Source organism: Grus americana, chromosome 21, assembly GCF_028858705.1.
Source record: "Grus americana isolate bGruAme1 chromosome 21, bGruAme1.mat, whole genome shotgun sequence".
Taxonomy (NCBI): domain Eukaryota; kingdom Metazoa; phylum Chordata; class Aves; order Gruiformes; family Gruidae; genus Grus; species Grus americana.
Genome location: NC_072872.1, coordinates 7,801,547 through 7,824,125, shown reverse-complemented (window position 1 = coordinate 7,824,125; position 22,579 = coordinate 7,801,547). Strand labels below are relative to the sequence as shown.

At 40.6% G+C, this 22,579-nt stretch overlaps 1 protein-coding gene across 2 annotated transcripts in view; it reads left to right on the top strand.

The window, feature by feature from the left end:
* Window positions 1–22,579, top strand: part of MMEL1 (membrane metalloendopeptidase like 1) — a 29,425-nt gene that overhangs the window by 2,062 nt on the left and 4,784 nt on the right. For both annotated transcript variants that reach the window (XM_054850099.1, XM_054850098.1), the window contains exons 3-19: window positions 6,927–6,986; window positions 7,891–8,052; window positions 8,469–8,549; window positions 9,021–9,116; window positions 9,729–9,847; window positions 10,530–10,595; window positions 12,892–13,026; window positions 13,635–13,724; window positions 13,991–14,127; window positions 14,614–14,707; window positions 14,936–15,064; window positions 15,347–15,445; window positions 16,079–16,162; window positions 16,431–16,534; window positions 19,453–19,511; window positions 21,661–21,780; window positions 22,128–22,261. In XM_054850099.1, the coding sequence (XP_054706074.1) occupies window positions 6,927–6,986; window positions 7,891–8,052; window positions 8,469–8,549; window positions 9,021–9,116; window positions 9,729–9,847; window positions 10,530–10,595; window positions 12,892–13,026; window positions 13,635–13,724; window positions 13,991–14,127; window positions 14,614–14,707; window positions 14,936–15,064; window positions 15,347–15,445; window positions 16,079–16,162; window positions 16,431–16,534; window positions 19,453–19,511; window positions 21,661–21,780; window positions 22,128–22,261 (1,769 nt within the window). The remainder of the gene's footprint in view (window positions 1–6,926; window positions 6,987–7,890; window positions 8,053–8,468; window positions 8,550–9,020; window positions 9,117–9,728; window positions 9,848–10,529; window positions 10,596–12,891; window positions 13,027–13,634; window positions 13,725–13,990; window positions 14,128–14,613; window positions 14,708–14,935; window positions 15,065–15,346; window positions 15,446–16,078; window positions 16,163–16,430; window positions 16,535–19,452; window positions 19,512–21,660; window positions 21,781–22,127; window positions 22,262–22,579) is intronic.

Here is a 22,579-nt window from a genome sequence, read left to right as displayed (position 1 = left end):
AGGGGAGGAGTTTCTGGATCAAAATACTGAGCTATGCAGAATTTTGTTGCTTGCATGGATAAAGGATTTGAGGAATTCACTCTACACCTTGCTTCTTGGGTTCAGGCAAATCAGAATTCGGGTGTTAATAATATTTGCCCAAATGTTGATGTCTCATCCAAATCCACGGGAAGAGTCTGTGCATGTAAAACAAGCACTAACCATTAGTTATTTTTGACAAAAACCTTATCTGTGAGCAAGCAGATCCAAAAATCTAAATATTTTGCAGGCTTGTATCAGCAATTAAGCTTTCACTGGAAATGTTTCCCAGATTCAGACATTCCTGAGCAAAATACGAGTACAAAGTGATTGCGGAGCTGATACGCTGCTTGTCCTGTACAGCACGCAGCTCCTCCCGGCTGTTTTCTCGTGCCTTAAAGGAGTGGTTTCAGCACTGCCCTAGAGTCAAGTTCTCCCTCTCTCACTTTGCAGTAGTTCAACTATGTACACTTAAATGTAATAGGAGACACCAGGATGTACTCATACCCTAGAGTAGCCACAAGCTGTAGGTAATTCACAGGTAGGAACTGAGCAGCAGGAGCTTCAGTCTACACCATCTTTTAGATGCATGCCTATATGTGCTATTTGGGTCTAACACTGAGAAAGCAAGAGCTCTTCAGTGCAACCAGTGGGTGTTCCTGCAGAACAGGAACGTTTTTTTGTCTTGAGAAGTGTTGTCCAAATACTCCACTTGGTTCTTTTTCAATGTTACATCTAGGCCCATACCCAGTGCTCAGTCAAAAGGCTGAAGTCTTAGACGTAACCACGTGAAAAGCCCGTATTGCTCAGAGCTGCGTAACACACAAATCCTATACAGCAGCAGGAAAAAACCCGTAGCTGAGCAGCATTATTGTGATAGAACCAAAAATGTTATCCTTGGGGTTCTTCTATTTGTAATTTCACTCAAATATTAATTTTGAGATGTGTAAAGGATGCTGGATTGTTTACTAAAAGCAGATTCAGATTTTCCACTTCAGCTTTGTACATCCTTCATCAGAAGGACACTACCCAGACAGGCTTCTAAACAATAATTATGTTTAACTAATGGAAAATTAAAAGGATTACCTGGACTTTTTTTTTTATATATATATATGAAGGTATATGCAGACTTTGTGGTTCAGGGAGTTTATTTTTGTTCTCTCTTGTATGTAGCTTGCAGAAGAGAATTGTGGTGCATGAAACAGGCCTCTGGTTATAGCAATAACGATGCAGTACATGTTAATCGTGACTGATTTTTATCTATATACCCAGATAACAAAACCACTGAAGCTCTCACAGCAATGCAGTTTATATACCTCTAGAAGCAGTTTGGGGATTGTTGACATCTAAAGAAGTTTTTGTACCCGTAAAACCTTGTCTAGATAAGCTAAAAGAAAATATAGTAAGAATAACAGTAATATTTGGGTGATCATAGAAAGAGAGGCAGACAGAACTGAAATCATTCATTTTTGAATCTGAATACACCATGCTCTCAATCTTTCCATCACACCCACATCTTTGCAGCCTTTTCACAGCTCTCAGGAATGTTCTACAAATATTTACTAAACTCCAAGCCTCATCACTTGTTGGAAAGGTTACAGCCTGAAGAACATTTCAACACGTATTGTCGCTGACACATCAAGTCACAGTCAGTGACTCCTCCAGGCAACTTAGAGTTACAAACAACTTACATTCTCACCTAACTGCTTGGCCTGACTACTCAAAAGTCATGTTATTAGTTTAACTGATATTTTATTCACTTTCTGGCTCCCAAGTTTGTAGGATTTCACACGAGTAAGATTTGCAGGTTTTTGTGTGCGCGTGTCTGCATCCCCGCAGGTTGCCACTATTCACATCTGTTATACAGGCTGTGAGAAAGCCAGAGGGCAAGGCTCCTGCACCCGCGCTCTAGCCAGTTAGGCAAGCTACAAACAGATAAAAGAAATACAACCCTTGGACTAAGAAGCACCTTGTTCTGGGAGTGGATTTCAGAGAGACATATTCTGCTCCTGCATTCCCAGTGCTGCGAGTGCGATTAATGTGCACTTGAATAATAGAGTCGCAAGAACCTGCTGACTAGGGGCAATATCTAAACTAGTCACCGGCACGCTAAGCAAAGGTTGTGGCCGAGATCTGGCTCGTCTCCTAGACCGATGCCTGGTCAGTCTTTGACTTTGTGACTGTTCATTAGTGAGGCATCTATTCAAAGGAGATTGAGAGTTTAAAGAAGCGGCAGCTAACACAAAAGTCACGATGAAATGACATTTGGATGGCAAGACTCTTCTCAATTCTACTCAGATGGAGCTGCATGAGCTTAAAGCGTGGACGTGTGGTTACAGGCCATACAGGGCTGCAGAAGTGGGCAAATAGTTTACTGATTCTCACATAAAATCCTGTCTCAGCCATGCTTATAGATAGACAATAGGTAAGAATCATAAGAAAGGTGGAATAAAAACCAAACTCTTGTGTTACGGAGTCCATCTGAAGATGGTGACATCTGGTATAGACAGCCCTCTCAGAGGAAGAAAAAAAAAAAGGCTAAATTTGGCAATTACATTATTTGTTGCAAACAATTCACTGTTATAATAGCAACAAAGGCAGTCTGTAGTGCTGACAGCACTTCTGCAGATGAGATCTGTATCAGAAATAGCTAAGGTGCCGAAAGGTAAAGCTCACACTTGACTGCCTGATGACAACTGTGGCTCTAATTGTTTCAGTGCATGCCATCCCCAGCCATCTGTGGTCCTCAAAGCGCACAGTGGGAAGACACTAAACACAAACTGTGCTTCAGGACTGTACAGAACGATTTGCATCGCTTTTGTTGTCTAAAAAGGAACTTCAATAAGGCTGTGAAAAGCAACTTGTATTTTAAAAACTTGTCATTCAAAAGCTGAACAGGACTACAGTGCTCTGCAGTTCTCAAAAGGTATTCTTACATCCTGCTGCGGTCCAGTGAATGTAGTGCTGTTCAGTGGCTTCTTGTAAAGGCAAATTAAGGCAATGGAATTCTCTACAGTGAATCCAGTGGGGTCTGAAACACGTCCCAGCTCTGCCGTTTTTCAGGTGAGCTGTTGACCTCTGAAGCAGAGTCTAGAGTATTATTTTCCCTCATTTTCTTCCTTCTGGAGTAGTCCCACAGCTGAGGTAATTTTATTTAGCTCCATTAAAGCTTACCTTCCCTTACCAATTCTCTGATGGGTCTTTGTCAGACTGGAAGTGAGGAAAGCCTTCAGTCTGCAGAGGGTTCATTGGTTCTTTTCTACATACAAGACTATCAACAGAGCAAGAATATGCTTTTCTTAATGAAGTAAACGCAAGCATAACACTACAGAGGTCCTGGATTTTGAGAGCCATAAAGGAACTTAGTACTGCACAAAGTAGTTCCAGTGATGAAATCTTTCTGGCCCACTTCTGTTCTTTTGACATCCATCTTTGATAGTTTTAAAAGGTATACTCAAGGAAGGGTATCTCAGAAGAAAAAAGGTGGGAAAATGGAGTAATTAATTTTAAAAGAGAAAAAGTGTTTAAGAAGCTAGATCCTAGGTGAACTTGGCTGTGGGAGAAGACAAGGGGGAGGTAAAGTTTGATAGGAGAAGAGATGAGTCTTGATTCCCCACAAACCCTTCCACTGATGTGTTTACTCTCTATGCAGCAGGAGGAACGCAGGATTCAGAGCTGAACAATCTGTACCAGTTTTCCTCTGCCACAAGTCACCCTCTTCATGCCTTACATTATTGTCAAACGTGAGCCCATGTCCCACTTATAATTTTACATTCAGAAATTTCCTGTCACATCCATCTAAATCCTGCTAGACATCTGTTTTGATTCAACTTTTAGGCTTTGTAGAACATTAACCCGAGTTGTCCTTCCCATGTTGGTACTTTAAGCAGTCTTTGTCTGTGGATGTCAGAGCAGGAGTCTGTGCCATTATAGCTCAACCTCCGCAGCATTTAAGCAGCGCAGAAAAAATTAATATGTAGAGAAATACCTATATTTATACTGAAAACTTGAGCAGTTGTTTTTAGCAAAGTAGTTTGAGCAAATGAAGTGCAGAGAGTTTCTAGCTCAGACTTTAGAAGATGCATTTTACATTTGTTTCTAGTTATTTGAAGTTCAAGAGGTGCAGTAGACAGAGCCTCAGTCGAGTCAGCAAGGACCCAACAAATACATTGTGAAGTAAAAGAGGGCAGTGTTGGTCATATCTCATACAGAGTCAGGTTGGCTTGGTTCTTTGTCAGGAGCGGTACTGAGGCATAAAAGAGATAATTGATAGAAAAACAAAGGAGCCACTTTTAGAAGTAAACCGAGAGCCCCTCACAAGCCATTTCTAATTATCTGGGTTTTGTGGCAGAGTTTCAGAGCCCTGAGTGCACAACCAAGGTTTCAAAACAGATCTGGCTTCCCTGCTTATACAGCTCAATTACATTATCACAATCACGAGGGCTTTTTGAATGTGGGGAGTTAGAAGCTTGTTGAAAGCAGTTTGGTTTCAGAAGCTGAAGTTAGACATTGTCAGGTTATATTAAAGAGAGAAGCTTTAATTAGAGAAAAAAAAAAAAAAGAAAAGCTTCATCTGAGTCCTGCCTGGTCCCTGAGGGATGACGAGAAAAATACAGCATACTTGTAGTACAGTTAGGTCTTTCTCACCTTGCCCATTACTGTTTCTCCTTTGTGGAAGTTTTCCACATACCTTTGGACTACTAGGGGTTTTCCCCCCCCCCCCAAAAGGATTTTTTTTTTCCCTTGGAAATACCCTGAGCTTTTAGGGTTTATTTTAAAATTACTAGAGAGTTTAGGAAACTCCAAAAATTTGGCTTGCTTCATCTGGCACAAAAAAAAAAGAAAAGAAAAAAAGAAAGCTAAACCCCTCTATGTGAAGCTTCACATTGTTCCACGTATTTTGCTCATCCCATGTTCAGATTGCTAGACACTAAACTATAATAAGGCATGCAGTTATTCTAATGCAGATCTACTCCCACACAGCACGACAGCACTCGGCTGAACCCTGAATGTTACATTCCCAATCACAGTGGGGGCTTTTTATGTTGCTTCCACTGATGAACTTCAAAGCCCTCTTTTCTTCCCTACTGTTTTATTTCTATCTGAATTACTGTAATCTTGTTTGCTCTCATGTAATACACTTGTTTTCATTGGAAGGAATTTTTTCAGTGACTCTTTTCTGCAAACATCCTAGTGTAAGGGTAAAAAAAAGAAATTAAAGACGTGGCTAATCCTGTTGGAAAGTAAGGATATCAAGTTTTTGTTTTCTAGTGTGGAATCAAGTAGTTGTCTATTTAACATAAATGGATACTAAGCTAGTTCAGTTTCACAAATGGAAAATTAAAACAGCAAAATGAATTTTCTTATGCCCAGGGCCAAGGTTCAGGGTAGGCTTCGGGCTGGGGTGCTTAGGTACCTGCCGTGCCAGTTCTGTCACGAACAGCACACAAGAGAGTGACATGACCAGCATCACAAACACAGTCACTTTAGTACTCAGCGTAAAAAATTACACGTTCATGTACAAAAGCTTCAGTGCAGAACTTATGGCTCTGAATTCACATCAAGACCCTCTGTAATTACTGCCATCAGACTCTTAGTGGTACATTTAGTGTAGAGCACCAAGCAATAGGAGCTAGGGACCGTTCCAGTTTCTGCTCACCACTGATGCATTAGGAGCACATAGGCTTTTTGTGGGTCTTCTGCACTGGAAGAATTTCACAAACCAAGACTAAGTGGTCAAAAATTAATAGCCAAGAGTAACGTTTTCTGGCTTCTGCTGGAATGAGCATACAGACCCATTTCCCCACAGAGGCACACATCATTTTCTTCTGCTTTAGAAGTCACAGCAAAATGCTTCTGCTAAGGTTTCATTGCGTGTGCTCCCTCTCAGATTCCTTGTCGCATCACTCCTCTGTGGGCTGAAACCAGCAAGTCATGAAGGTCCCCAGAGTACCTGAGATTGCTTTCAGGCTACTGAGGAAAGCGATCAACAGGACTGAGCCAAGGTCTTAACAGAAGACAATTCTTATTTTACTAGAGGTGTGTTGTGTCACAACTGAGACAGCGGATACTAGTATACCCGTTAGCTCTTAGTACACTTACTCTGATCTGCTCTTAGTACACTTACTCTGATCTGCTACTCTGAGTACGGAGGTGCATCGAGATGACTGATAATGACTTTACTGGACTTTTCCAGGCTCATCTCAAAGGCAGAATGCAGACTTGAGCATATGTCCACAGTCACCTTCATTATACGTTATTTCATCAGCCCTACACATTACTGATTAGGGAGCAATCTCTCTGCTGAACAGCAAGGGGTAACCTTAAAGGGCATGTCTGAAATTTTGACCATACACAGGTCTGTTACCTGCTCCCCACCCCCTCCTTAGACAAGTAAAAATCATTTATTTTCTTAAATTTGATCTTTGTGACTCAGAACAGCGTGAAAGCAGTAATCCAGCTATGGGCTTTTTGCCCCCTGTTTAAGCCGCTTGGCCACGGTGACTTTGAAGATCATGAAAGAGCTCAGATGCTAAAAGAATCTCAGTAGATTTTCTAGAAAGGGATATCATAGACTGTGGAGACAGTTACCAGGTTAAAAAAAACCCCACAACACAAAACCACACATACACAACCAAACCCTGGTCTTATTCTCCTTCCAGGAGAGTTAAAACTCACTGTCAAGACTGTTGTAATACTGTTTCCACATACGTTTTCCTCGTAAATCTGCAGATAAGAGATTTCTTCCCGGTTGTCATTTGTTATCTTGTACTGGCACTAATACTCACTCGCTTGCTCTAAAACTAAACGGAGCTGTCACTGAGGTTGGGCTGCTGGCGAGTGACATTGGCAGCAGTTTCTTTCCAAAACAACTAATTCTGTCTGCTTTCTTATTCCTCTCCCTGCAGGCACTCACTATGGCACCAATTCAGGCAACATGTGTACCACGCCTGGGTGTGTTACAGCAGGTAATGATTGTTACTAGGAATGATTATTGCAGAGGTGATGTTTTATGTGCTGTTAGTTCTACCAAACCTGAATAAACAATAGTTCAGGCTTTAAGACTGAAGTTGAAAAAGGAATGACATTTCCCATTGGGCAATACACATGTTGTTGTTTTCAGAGGCAGCAAGTACAGCTTGTCCTCAAATACAGTTCCATGTGGAAACACTGAGGAAAAAAAGCCCACCAAAAGACCCCACACACACAAACAAACCACCCCTATTCTTACTTCTCCTTTGTATACTTCCTTGGTCACCAGGAATATCATTCATAAGGAATTAGTACAGGAAAATTGCCAGTGAGGTCCACAGTTCTCTGGCTTTGGCCGGAGCCACAAGGATGTGGTTTGACCGACGCAGTCTATGAAGTTTAGTAAAAATTCCCTTAAACCCAGTTCTCCCTCAAACAGAATGCATTCTACACATGGGGCTATTCACCTTCTTATTTTGGCACTTACTTATACACCTCCATTATATGCAGTCAAGAGAGAGAATACTCCAGCACTGATGTTCTCAGTTGCCCCTGGACACACCGACTTCATGGGGAGGTGCGTAAGGGAGAGCCCCGGGCAGAGCACCGCGCAGCACGCTCAGGCTGTAAGGCACCGTGCTCTGGGAGGATTATTCTGCCATTCAGAGGCTCCCTCTCAAGCAGTACAGTTGCAGTGCAGATGTCTGCTGTCAGATGCTCCCTTGCATTTTTAAGCTGGAAATAGGATCCTTGGAGTCGTAATACATGAGAATGAGTCTTAGCAGCTATAAGCAGCATAAGCAAGGTGCCTTCTAGCCAAGGAGCTTTTTGACAGTCTTTGTTAGTCCCAGAAATTACTGGGCAGTCTGTGGAATTCAACTCTCCAATTTTGCTACCTAGCTGCTAGAATAATTCAGAATATGGACCCAACAGCTGACCCTTGCAAGGATTTCTACCAGTATGCCTGTGGGGGCTGGCTGAACCGGCACGTTATCCCAGAAACTAGCTCCAGATACAGCATTTTTGACATCCTGAGAGATGAGCTGGAGATCATCCTAAAAGGTAGGAATGCAGCTACTCCGTCCTTGGTTATGCACTTGTGTTTAGCTTCAGATGTTATTTACTGCACATTATACAGAGACATAAACTTCCAGAGAAGCATTGATTGTGATTTTTCTCTCTAGTCCTTTAATCTCTACATATCTTACTACACCCATTTTGTGGGAACATCCTGTTCCCACTAAAAACTAGCCATAGGTGATTGGATACTAACTTCAAAAGGAGCAGGACAAGCTGTATGCATGTTCTTCTTCCTGACACTTTTTCCATTAATAGCTCCTTTAAAGAGCACTCTAGTTTCATGGTAATTGAAGCTTACAATAACAAGTATTTATCATAGCCCTGAATTCTCAGTGGTTTGTATGAAAAGATCAAAGCTCTGCAGGGCAAAAATCTCACTGCAATGGTTCCTTCCCCAGGTGTGCTGGAGACTTCAGATCAAGGGGACAGAGAAGCATTTCAGAAAGCTAAAATACTTTACAAGTCATGCATGAATGAGAGTGAGTCTCTTCTTGTTCCATTGATTCTCTTGTTCAATACCAAACGTACAAAAGTACCAGTGTCTTTTTAAGCCAGAGTCCAGTCAATATTTGTCTAATCTGCCTGGCCTTGCCTGGAAAGCTAATCTACAAATGAGTGAAGATGCCTTGGTACATCATTAAGGCTTAATATACACAGTCTGGGATGTAGAAAGGACAGATTTTGCTTACCTACCTCTGGTATCAATGCAAAGCCTTCTCTTCTGAATGCAGAAACATGTCCCATTTCATCCTTTCCAAACCCATTCAGTCAAAATCAGTACTGAAGTCAACAGAAGTATTTTTGTTACTTTTCAGAAAACTCACATAGGAGACAGATGATTTCATGGTATCTCTTATTTTCTGCAATTCAGTTTCAGATTTAAACTGTTAGGCCCATTACCTCCCCCCCCCCCCATGAAAAAAATACAGTATTTTTTTTTCCTCTCTCAGGTCTTATAGAGCAACGAGGTTCATTACCTCTGCTAGAGGCCTTAGCGATGGTTGGAGATTGGCCAGTGGCTTCTGCAGACTGGAATAAGACCAAAGGTAATGCAGTGTCTGAAGGAGTTCGGTAAAGTTAAGTCAGAATTAGTTACCGCGCTAAGGAGACCACTGTCATTGAATTAGATCCTCCATTTTAACTTTTTCTTCATATATATGATACCCTGACTCTTGCATATTTAGCACACAGTGATCTCTATAAGATAGTATACATTTAATACCTGTATTATGAGATCTCATTCATGAGAAGTGCACATTTTAAGACAGTTAGGAAACCTAAAGGACCAACATGAATAATGGAACCAAAAGCATATAACCAATATAGCTGTGTTCTAATGCTCCAAACTTCAATTAATATGCAAGCATAAGTGCCTAACTGGGCAAGGTCACGGTGATTTATACTATGCATAGGCAATTGCATATATATATATATATATGCACTAATCATTTACTGGTTACTTTATATCACTGGACAGATAAGGCCAGTAAGAATAGTCCAGCAATTTCTAGCCACCATAGGAATGTCCTGTACAAATATTCTCACATCATGTCCGGTCTGGTTCTAAACCATTTCAGCAATAAGCTTGCAAGCTATACAGCTTAATCAGTCCTGATACATCATTTATCAATATGTATGTTTTTTCTTTTATCTCACAGAGCCAAATTGGAGCATGGAAGAAAAACTCTCCATAATGAACTCCAGATTTAACAAACGTGTCCTCATTGACATGTTTGTATGGAATGATGACCGGGATTCCAGCAGGCACATCATTTATGTAAGAAAAAAATTGCAGGGAATTATTTATGTGCCAGCATCATAATGGATAGTTATTTACACAGCATACAGCTTAGCTTTCCATAAGTCAGTGGGCATGCATAATACAGGCAAAATGTATGCAGCAGCTCTGTACCCCAAGTGGCAGATCTGTCTCAAAGTCATATTGGGAGACATTTTATGGTAGCATAATTTCTGTTTCAGTTAAAGAAATAAAAGTCAATGGACCTTTGCTGATTTACAGCATTTAAGGATTGTAAATTCTTGTGACGCACAAAACTATGCTGAGGTTTAATATATAGCAGGAAACCACGTAAATAATATTTCAGAGTCTCTTCATGTATGCTTATGCATGAAGTCTAGCCCTCAAGTCAAGCAGCTTCTTTTCTGAGCTGTTTAAATTTATTCTTAGACCTCAATGCTAACTGAAAGCTATTGCTTAATAACCCATGCTAAATATCCATCGTGTCCTTATCCAGAAATCCAGAGACAAAAAGTTGTACCTTCTACCTCACCCAATTCCTAGAAAGCTAAAGTTTTTATTGTTTGGGAAGAGAGTACTATTGTCATTTCAACACTGAGAGGATGGCACATGCAGCATTTTGTGTTGCCTTTCAAGGATACCTTTGGACAGCACCAGTTCCTGTTCATCACTAACTTAAGAACTGTGTGATTTCCTTCAGATTGACCAGCCAAGTTTAGGAATGCCATCCAGGGATTACTACTTTAATGGGGGCAACTATCAAAGAGTAAGTATTCCTTGTGATTTATTTACTACGTGCTGCTAAAACAACTTTATTACTTATCCCTGTGTCTTCCAAAATTCAAGTATATGAATCTTTGTAGCAACGAATGTCAGAGTCTAATTCTGATTGTTACATAACACATTTTTTCCTCATTAAGCTAAAATTTTGTAGCGTTTATGAGAGGACTGAACAACTGTCTAAATATGAAGTCCCCCCAGAATTGGCCAGTTCTTTCAGATGAGGTTACTGGAAAATAAGTTCATCATGTTTTATAGCTTAAAACATGAAGGACAGGTTCACCTTTTGAGTGCAGATTATCTTGGATTTACTTATATCTTCTAAACCACTGGTTCTGGCTGCTATTTTACAAGGTACTTTAAAAGGTACCATGGAAAAAGAATTGTCATACCGGATCATATTTGATCATACAATACCCCAAAATAAGTTTTGCTGAACACCAAAATATTCAGAATTTTTCACATGTTCATTCAGAGGAAAAGAGTTAAAAAAAATAAGTGGTTTGCATACAGCAGCAAAAGCTATATTAATGGAACAGATATTCAGCTAGTACAAATCTGCTGCCACTTACTCCCCCCTTTCCCCAAGGTTACATGAAAATTGTGAGAGATTATTTTCTAGCTGCTTTTCTCTGCCAATGCTCAGAGCAAAAGAGTGGGGGTTTCTGTAAATGCATAGAAAGCTGTTGGAAACATAGCCAGACAGTTTATCAGTTTCCAAGATGAAAATACTGCTTTAGTACATTTTATTTCCCTCAATTATGTCACACTAACAAGAGTATTTGCAGCCTAACATCAAACTAATTTTCCTAACGCAAATGGAAGGGAATACAGAGACACAACAATCAGCATTTTAGACTCTTTTGTCTAGTGGTTGTACTAGAGGAAAACAGTGAGACTAGTTTTCTTTTTACTTCAGTTTATTTGACTATGTTCTCATATATAGTATAGTTCAAAATACAGTCCTGTGAGGTTTTTGTGAGATTGTTTCCACACCTTCCGGACACCTTCATAAACTGCCAGCTTCTGTTAATCTGCCTGATGATACAAAACAATCTCCATGTAGTCGTGCTGGGAATTGCAGATAGCTGCTGGAACTAGGATTCTGTTCTGCAAGTTTCACCTATACAGTGGCAGTTACAGTAGAATAGAGATATTTATGCAATGTTGCATGAAAGTCAGACTTAAATTGACTTGTAGGAGATAGAAAAATCAGGTACAGTACATAGATGATCCTAAATTAGGAAAAGAAAACCACTACTGCTTAATACAGTTTTAATTTGAAGCTATAAAGAAGAAGGACTAAGGCTGTGGTTTTAATCTTAATGAACAAGGAGGAGACACATTTATTTGCTATTTAACAGCTCGCTTCCCACAGACAATGAACCAAACTCTGATGACCCAAACTCCCCCTGTGCTTAGTCCAGCATCTTTTGGCAAAACTCCTACTGAGGCTTGTGGGAGTCTGGCCTGATTAAGGCCTCAGCATTCAACTTAAAACCACAAATCATCATCATGTAAGTGCCCAGACTCAATTTCACAACAGTTACTGTATTTATCTGGTTTCCAAGGTCTATGGAGGAAGACAAGTACGCAAGAAGAATAGGTAGTATCAAGCTTTCCTGTATCAGAGATCAGTACTCTCTCAGCAGCCAAATATCTTTTCGGGGTCCATTCTGAGGCATAAATCACAGCCATACCCTCCTATTAGAAATAAAGCAAAGGTATCACTGGGAACCATCTGAGAGATCTTTTCTTTCAGACAGTAAAAAACAGAGTTTAGAAGACTTATGGTATTAATTTCAGAGAACTTAAACCTTCCATGTTTACCCTGGTATTTCTGGCTAGCAGGAATCACCATTCCCATAATATAACTCAAAGCACAGAGCTTTCTCTTTGCTCAAGTAGTAATGCTAACTCAGATGAGTTAGCCAGAGAGTTGGATTGCACAGGGAAGCAGAAAGTGTTGCTTTCACTATGTATTTTGAGACTGTCAGCTGCACTGTAAGGTATTCCAGGATGAACAGAGGTCCTAGGTATCACAGTAGTATCTGTTATTGTAGGAAAAAAACCCCAAGCACCACCACCAAAACACCTGAGAAAATGGAGTGGGGGGGATTGCATTGGAGACAAAGGCAGAGGCTGTGACCCCTGGGCCCAACTTTTTCGCAGCACACCGTAGAGCTAAAATAACAAAAAGAATGTTTTCCTGAATGAGAAGTGAATGGACAACCAACCTTTTCTTCACAATGCTACACGTGTGTTGTGTTTCTTGTGGGCAGGTGAGAGAAGCTTATCTGCAGTTCATGATCACTGTTGCCAAAATAATCCGGGAAGACAAGAATATGTCTAAAGATGATTCCTTTGTCCAGGAAGAAATGGCAAAGGTTATGGAGCTTGAAACAGAGATTGCAAACGTGAGTACAGAAAAATCAAGAACTTCTCAGGCTGTTGGGGAGGGCAGGCAAGGGGGAGAGTCTCTTGCACAGCAGTTTTCAACACAGCAGAAAACCCAGGAAAGCAGGAGGAAGATGACTTCTTGTGCCATGAGCAGCCCAGAAATCAGAGCCCCTGTGTGTATAATTATGTCTACTGTATGTACTGCTACTATGTCTGCTCTAGTCGTAGCCATATTTATTTTTGGAAGTCTTCTAACATAGGATAATCTATCTTCAGCTAAACATACACTATGATAACACCAGGGCTACCTCCCATGCATTCTCAGAAGTCTACAGCACCCTAAAAAAATCTCTAAGAACTTAGTCTTCCATTCTAAAGAGGATAGAGAGAACTGCTTGGCTAAACATGTTACCGAAACATCATTGACTAGCAGGGCCAGGGGGGTGGGCCACCAAGTTCCTGAAATTTAGAAAGCAGCACTGGACACCATCAAATGATTTCTTCTCCAAAAGAAACTGTTTTATTTGCATATTGAGTATGTATATGTGCACATGCATGCATTGCAATTTCAGCCATTGACACTTGTGTCAGTTGATTCTAGTAATAACCTTGTGAATGTCTTCAGGCAACTACCCCAGCAGAAGAAAGGCATGATGTAACCTTGTTGTACAACAAAATGACCTTAAAAGAGCTACAGGAAAAGTTTGCATTGAATGTAAGTGTTTAATGAGCAGTCTAATACTTTCAATCTCCTCTTATTACCATGCCAATTGGAAATGGCTTTGTGAGTTTATTGGTGATGCAACAGAGAGAGGTATAAAATCATTCCCGTTCTTAATCTTGTGTTCAGAGTTTCTTAAAAAGCATTTTTCTACTGAACAACACTACAACTATGTTCAGTCCCATAGACTATAGAAAGTCCAGGCAGTTACTAAGGCACTTCAACACCTGGCATTGGTATATGTCTTTCTGTCTGCCTAGGAATTTAACTGGACATTCTTCATCCAAGGTGTCATGTCTTCAGTAAGTATTCAAGTTGACCCAGAAGAAGAGGTTGTTGTATATGGCATGCCCTATCTGCAAGAGCTGAAAGCAATTATCTCAAAGTACTCAGCAAGGTAAAGAAACTGGAGAACATCCAAAACAAGTCACAGAAGTGTTGTGGAAATGTAGATTATTGGGCCCACTTCCTAGTTCTGCCAGAGCTTCTCTGAGAAGTGACACCACTTCACTGTAACTACGGGTAACGTCTTCTAAGGTCCTAGGGTCCCAAAGTACTGTGGTACTAGATGTCTTATCTGCTCACATGCTTAGAAAAGGTTAGATGGGAAGAAGAGAAATACATTACAGGCTTGGCTCTTGTTACACTTGAGAAAGAAAAAAATTAATCCCTGAACAGGCATGGTAGTACAGTCCTCAGTCTGGGTGCCACTACAGTCAGTCAGCCTGTTAAATAAGAAGTCACCTGTAAGTGCTATGAAACCAATGGCTGGCAGCAATAATTTGCTTTCTTACGTCCATTTAAAATTAAGATCCCCCTCTGACTGTCCGCACTAGTGTTGCTTTATACAGGGGATTAAACTCAGCTTTGCTTTCCCACACAGCACCATCCAGAACTACCTCATTTGGCGATTGGTAATTGATCGAGTCAGCAGCTTGAGTCGGCGTTTCAAGGATGCTCGGGCCAGCTACAGGAAGGTATTTCCTCTCTTCCTAAAGACACTGTAGAGCATAATACTGGAAGAGAGTCCCACAGTCACCAAAGCAAGTCTTTGTCAATACAAAGACATTGTTATGTCATGTAGTCCCCAAACAAATCTAAGAACAGCAATGGAAACTTATGTCTTAGGTTAACCTCTTCTTTAGGCAATGATTTATAGAAGAGATGCGTAGGCATCGTTAATCCTGAGCTGGTTTGCATTGCAGACACTTTATGGGACAACACTGGAAGAAGCCCGATGGAGGGAGTGTGTGAGTTATGTCAACAACAACATGGAGAACGCACTGGGAGCGATGTACGTCAGGGAGACATTTGCTGGTGAGAGCAAGAGGATGGTATGTAGTTTACCCTTTGTACTATCGTACCTCCAAAATGTCTACAGTGCCTGTTCCCCTCCATCTGATCTCCCAACCTGTTTTGTCTGTTAAAGGTTAAATCAGCCAAGAGCCAGAAGGCATAAGAACTCATTTATGATGCTCTTTTAAAAGCAGAGTACCATGTTTTAAAGCATAGAATTTGGGGACATCATCTTTCAGTAGGAAGCTTTGCATGCCTCCTTAGTGGTGCCTGGGAAAAATAGCATGTAAGTGATTAATTTCCTACTGCCTCTCTTTCAGGTCCGAGATTTAATAGATAAGATTCGGGAAGTGTTCATCGAAACATTAGATGAGTTACAGTGGATGGATGAGGCATCTAAAGTGAAAGCTCGTGAGAAGGTCAGAGATAATAAAACTTCAGTATTCCATCATGAATATGAAGTCTTTGGAATTTTGTAGCATCGCTATTCCCAGCTCCTTTACAAATGAGGGGAAAAAGCTTTGACGTTCGCTATCCTATTATCCATTATTCTATTACATTGTCCTTTTTAATCCTTTTTCAGCTCACATACATTTTTATTTCCTTTAATGAGTCTTATGTACCATGTTATAAGTGAGGAAAGAAGATGGTACCCAATGCATCAACTAGAATGACAACTGAATACAATGCAATCCCCTAAAGAAAACTTTTCAAATTTTTCATTGACTTGAGGACCATCAGCACTGTTTCAATAGCAAGGAAAAAAAAAAAAAAAGGCATTAACAAGTTACTGTTGGATGGTGCTGAAAGGTCTGCAAGTCTACCAGAGTGGCTAGACACCAGGAGATGAGGGGAAGACTGTATGTTCCATGTCAAAAAAGTCTCACTAGGCAATAGAGTGCATTTGAACAAGATCTTAAAATATTTTCATCCAGTTTTTCACAAAAAAGTGGACAGTAACAGTAAAGCATTTAAACTATTATATGTATTGAAACTTATAACACCACCACCAAAACACAATTAAGAGGAAACATTAAACTCTTTTCTTCTAGGCAATGGCAATTAAAGAACAAATCGGCTATCCAGATTATATTTTGGAAGATCAGAATGAAAAACTAGATCAGGAATATGCCAATGTAAGTATGCTGTGCATGCCTCAATATAAAAGCCTACACTTATTTCCTTGCCAGTTGGAATACTTACCTGTGCAACTGTAATTTCCAAGTGACAGGCCAGCATACAAACATGATTGCGTTTGCATATTTTATAAATAAATGCATGCAAAGAGCTAACTGTTAAATGATACCTTGCAATCAAAACATTTTTAACAAGATACATTCAGTGGCATGAGGAATTCCTCTTTCTGCACAGCTTACTGATATACTTGGATATCTGTTTCTTTAGTTAAACTTCAGTGAACACAATTACTTCGAAAACATTCTGGAAAACCTGAGAGCTGGAGCCCAAAAGAGCTTGAAAAAGCTTCGAGAGAGAGTTGACCAAGATATGTAAGTTTCCAGACTGCATGCTACGGACACAATCTAAACTCTGAAATAATGGTTATCATGTTTAAGTCATATGCTATGGATAGCCGAGAATGCTTATGTCTGAGATCTTATAAGTTATTTCCTGGAATTAAACAAGTAGTTCATTGCCTCTTGTGGTAGGAATTCATCCGGTTCCCTTGGAATCTCTCTAATCCTTCATCAAGTTGCTTCGCATTCAGACATTACATTGAAGCTACTTAACACGAAAGCAGTGACAGATCTTTCCGACAACTCAGCAAGGAGGAGAGGAGATAAGCAGTATCACAAAACTTCTAAAAAAAACAGTCAGGGGAAAAAAAGCTTACAATATTCTGGCCATAATTCTGTTGGAAGTGTGCCCAATCTCGGGCAAGTTGAACACCAGCTCTATTTTATGTCTGTTTCCAACCAGTTACTTCATACTGCACCTAGTAAAGTATAAATCTATTTTTCAGGAAGTTCTGTCATAGGTGCAGTTTGGCTGCATCACGATCCCTTCTTTGACTCCGTGAACGCGTGCCGAGCAAGTCTCAGGGCTTAGCCTGCATTGCCCTAGCTGTTACCTCACAGTTCTCCACTCTTCGGCAAATCCTCAGCTAGCACTAGTCTTAAAACAACCAAATAAAAGTAGCATGTTCATAAACTGTTACTAATGGCTCCAAAGCGAGCAGTTGGCATCACTAACCAGTAAGAAGCATTACTACACAACATCACCAGGACGACCCCTCCGGCCCTTCAAGTGCAGTTGAGCTCCTGCCAAGCCCACGACATGGATATGTCCCAGAAGCCCTGGCTTGCACGTTCAGAAACAAATGCCTTGGAATATGACCTGATTTCTAGACCTATGAGCTAGCCAATCTGAACTTTTAATAGTCCAGTTAGCTTCCTGAGCCGGACACCTCCACCGCAGCTATCTGGCAAAACTAATGCTGAATACATTAGCGACAGATACGCTATAGTGGAAGGCAGAAGCAAGGAAGCTAATACCAACTTGATGTGTTGTTCACTAGTAGGATTCCATGCTGGAAGAGAATGTCTTGAGACAAAGGAAAGTAGATTCCAGTAAGAATTTCAAACACCTCTTCACAAGATGTAGAATAACACCGAGTTATTAATAAGCAAGTAAATGAAAACTCTCCAAAGGGAAGCATTAGTCAAGTTAATTGTTGCAAAGCCTGTTTATTTTTTCTATCTCTTTTCCTGCAAAATGTTTGTAACTCTAAACGTGAGCATGCAATGCAGACACTTAAAAACCTCCAGTGAATTACTGATGAATAATTCACCAAGGGAGTTCTCACCAGTCTGCTAAAAAACAGCGTTTTTGTCTGCTTCCTCATTTCTTGAGGACTCAGTCATGGTGTTCCTCATAGGAAAAAAGTTTTTGCGCAGCATTGGTTTTCTTAATGCACAAACTGTGTTATAGATCACTGCTGCCTTTTACAGTCTGTCTACAGAGATGGATGTTAGCCCTTTAGCCAAAATTCCCAACACCTCTGCTCATTCCAGGTGTGGTTTAAAGCACATTTGTGGGAACACTTTCATGGATTCCTGAATTAGGCCTTCTTTGCCTGGTAGTTTGATGGTATATGAAATACCAATAATTTGCACTTTTTCCGTGTAATGAACCATATCTTTCTAGTGATGTCTATCCAGCAGCTTGAAGGGTTTCTCCAAGGAGACATAAAACCACTTATCACTCCAGACCACTGTTTAATCAAACTGAAGGAGAGTACATAGCTAATAGTATCAGCAACATTAGCTCATCTTGGGGGGGGGGGGGGGGGGGTGTCTAGTTATTACAAGCTACCTGACCAGCTGCAAACATTTCATGTCAGACATGCCAAGGAAAGGCTTACGAACCAAGAATGTGTTTTCACAACAGTCTGGCCTTCAGAACAAAACTGTGTTTTGAAAAATTCTCAAGTGCTCCTTCAAATTCAGAGCCAGATTCATACTCCTCCTCTATGCATGTGTTACACACAGGCTAGTAGCTATATCAGCACAGCCTGTTTCTACTACTTATTCCTGGTCCCAGGCTGTGATGAGCAGTCCTCTCTATTCTGTTAGTCCAGAATAACCAACTTTTCTATATCTTTCAGTTTTTGATATGTGCTGTATTTCTTAAGCAGGAAGTTTGACTCCATTCCAGAGCAGCCCACAAGCAGTTATGTCGAAATAATAGCAGATACAGCAACTAGGGCATCACAAGGTACCATAAGGACAAGAGATGTGGGAAGCTGGTGCTGCTGAATACTTATGATAAGTTCATGGCTTCAGATTGTTATTGCATGGTTCATTAGAGCAGGCTGACTAGAAGTGTACATCAGAGGTAGAAGGGAAGGAGAAAGACAAATACAAAGAATAAAGAGTTATCTAGCTATTGGAGAGAGTTTTGGAGGAAGCCTACTTAAAAATTACTTCTCAAAGTTACAGTCATCGTCTATGAGATATTGGACTCCAAATACAGACATATCCAACTGCGATTATTCAGTTTTGATTTTTCAACAGACAAGTTTGGTCTTAACTTCCAGTTGGAATAACCACCCTCTACTGCTCAAAATGTCCTCTAAATGCTAATTTTCCTTTGAATGTAAACTATTCATTTCTTCTCAAGCTCAGATAGTGTTAAACAGCTACCACATTCCACCCTGATGTAGCTGTTCAACATTCAAGAGCAAAAGCATTTTCACTTTAACATGGCATTGTTTTGGATGAAAGTTGCCCATAAATGAGACACCAGTTGGTATTAATATTTCTTTACAGCTGTGTTCAATAGCACCCTTCTTCCCTAGCTCAATCCTTTCCTTATATGTAGTCTGCATTTTTTAACAATAATAATGCAATAAAAAGAACATCTAAGAAAACCCCCATGTCTAACCATGCGCAACATTTATTTTTAGATGGATAATTGGAGCTGCGGTGGTCAATGCATTCTATTCCCCCAATCGGAACCAGATAGGTAGGTTTACAACAATTTTAAACAGCTGCATGGGACTAATTAATCACTTTTTGCACCACAAGGGAGCAAGCCTGCTATCCAGAGGCAAACCTGCCTTACGCAAACTCTGGGCAAGGTAGACAGGCTGTTCTTTTCAAGCAGTCGCTTTGTTGATGACTATTCAGCTTACTCCCACCCGCCACCCCCCCATACACACACACACTTGGCAGGCAAACTTTATATACTGTAATTGGAACAGCCTTATGTTTGAAAGCCTGAGACCATAACTGCTACTACACAAGTGCCAGCTTCAGACACCAGAGAATGCTCAGTGTGTTCTGGGCTGTTTGTACTCGTGTTTCCACATTCCTGATAAACATACGGGCAGCTCTCCAGTTTGCTATCTGTACAGATGGTACTGAAATTGTACTGAAAAGAGGCATACAAGACTAAAGACACCTGCCTTTGCTTACAGAATGTCAGATCTATGAGATTTTGCAGAGTTGCTGGGCTGACCTTTCTTGTTCTTAACAGAGAAGATCTTCAGACTTAAGACATAGTGAACCTGTCTGGCTCCTCATGTTCCCTGATCTCTGAGCTGGTGCAGGTGGCCAGAGGTTCAGGTTAAGCCTGCAGATGCTGTAGGGTCCTCACTGAATTCTGAGCTCCCCAAACAGGAGAGGAACCAAATCATTTCTACTAAGTGGCACTTACTCAAATTCCCAGACTGCCAAGTAGATCTATTATTCAAGTACTGCCAAATACCACAAGAGGAAAAATCCATGCTTTTTTTAGGCCAGACAGCAACTGCACCCTGTGCACAAGGCAAAGGGCAGAAGTGGAAAACAACACAACCAACCAACAGTCACAAGGGAAAACACAGATAATTGCTAAAAGCAGAAGCATCCAAAGGGCTCAGAATTTAGCCCTCTAGTCTCATCAGAAAGAGCTGCTTTCCATTTGCGTAGCTTCCACTTACCTTTGTATTGTGTGTACAGTAAAAGCTGTGGTGGGTCCTTCAGCCATAGCAGGGCACTCCTCTAGCTTGCTAGTGCACATCTTCCTGGAGCTGTGCTTGTAGGCAAGCTCAGGCTCCCTATTTATCCACAGTGGTTCTATGCTGATTGTAATCAGCTGTGAGCCAGCTTTCCTGGCAGGGAACTCAGTTCTTAAAGATGAATGGTACCTCTACAACTTTGCCCTTGTAAGTAATATGGAAGTAACTGGTTTAAGCAACTTGAAGATGAATATACAAGCCAAAGATCCAAGCACAGCTACCCACAATAGTGTAGATGTCAGTTAAATCCCGTTTCTTCCTGTCTCTAGTTTGAGGAAAGTAATTTTCCACACTACTTTCAATTTCCTGCTTCTGCCTTACTGCAGTCAGCCTTACATATTTCTCCCCAAAATTGTATGGATAAAACCTTCTATATAGTAAAAAAAGTTTTTGTCTCTAAAGGAAATATTTGCTATATAATTTCAATATCTCACTTCTTACAAAGTATCTTATTAGAATGAATTGCTTGTAGTCTTAATTCCTCTAGAAGCATATGTGCTTTTCATCTTATGTACATGGGATGAAAACTAAATCCCATTAATTCTATATAAGGCTTTTGCCAGTAGACTGAAGGAGAATAAGACTTCGTCCTGCCCCTTCCACCCCAGACTGGCATCCAAGTGCAGTTGGTCGTCTGTGGGAATTACTGCAGTGCACGTTCTACACACCAAGTATTGTTGGTAATCAGCATATGGTTGCTAACGTTTCTTTAACAGAAATAAAGCAATAAAACATCCATTAGTTCCCCTATAAAATGGCTCTAAACCACAAACTGTACCTTTCTCCAAAAGACAGTTACTAAACATTTTGTTCTTGACTTACTGCACCGTACATCATAGACCAAATTAGGCTAAGTTGAAATGTAAGGGATGCTTGGTTCTCAAACAAGGAGATACCGTAGTTGCAGATGTGCTAAATTAAACCTTTATTACCTTGTCGCTTCCCACTTATCAAGAGAGAAACAATTTCACATGAGGAGGCATGATGTTTTTTCTAATAATTTTATATTTTATGTCCCTTCCTGATACTTAAACCAAGCAAACAATCTGTCTGCAAAGTATGCAAAAATAAAGCTACCTTACAGTATCTCCCTCTCTCTTCCCCTCTTTGCAGTTTTTCCTGCTGGGATTCTACAGCCCCCCTTCTTCAGCAAACACCAACCACAAGCCCTGAACTTCGGAGGGATCGGAATGGTTATTGGGCATGAAATTACTCATGGGTTTGATGACAATGGTGAGAAGATAACTGAGAAGATATTATTCTTTCTGTTGCACTCATTACACTGTAAGAAATCAAAGTTACACATTGCTGTGACTGAAGTATCTGTGCACACACAACCACATACGTGCTACGTCGCTATCTGGAAGCAGTACAGGCACACTATTAACATTCTGTCGAACATTTTGCAGTGAATGTTTCATGAACTAAGCAGGTCAGACAAGAAGTAATCATCTAAATCAAAGGAGAAAAGAGGGGAAGAAGTGCAGCTCTAACGTTAATAACCCGTGCTACACTGGAAGAACAGTTGCTCAACATAATCTCACTCAAAACTTTCCTTTTTTTCTTGGATTTTCATACAGGTAGGAATTTTGATAAAGATGGAAATATGTTTGACTGGTGGAGCAATTTCTCAGCGATGCATTTCAAGGAGCAGTCTCGTTGCATGGTTTATCAGTATGGGAACTACACATGGGAGCTGGCTGGAGGACAAAATGTAAGTAAAAATGACCATTTCCACACCACTGTTTTTTTTATACAGAAAAATAATGAATGTAAGTGGACAATAAGCATAAACCCCCACATACTCAGGCTAATTGTTCTGGAAATAAGATACAAGGGTTGGTTGTTGTAAATTAGGGATACTAGCGTAGCCTAGAAAACCAGCAATATCCCCGTGCAGTTGGGTTAATGGTGAACTGGGCCACATGTGCTTTTGCTGCCAGACCCTATGAGGTGTTTTTTGCAAGGGGGAGGGAAAGCTGGTGTTTGCTCCTGTACTTTGCCAGTCCTGCTAGCGTATGTTCTGCCCAGC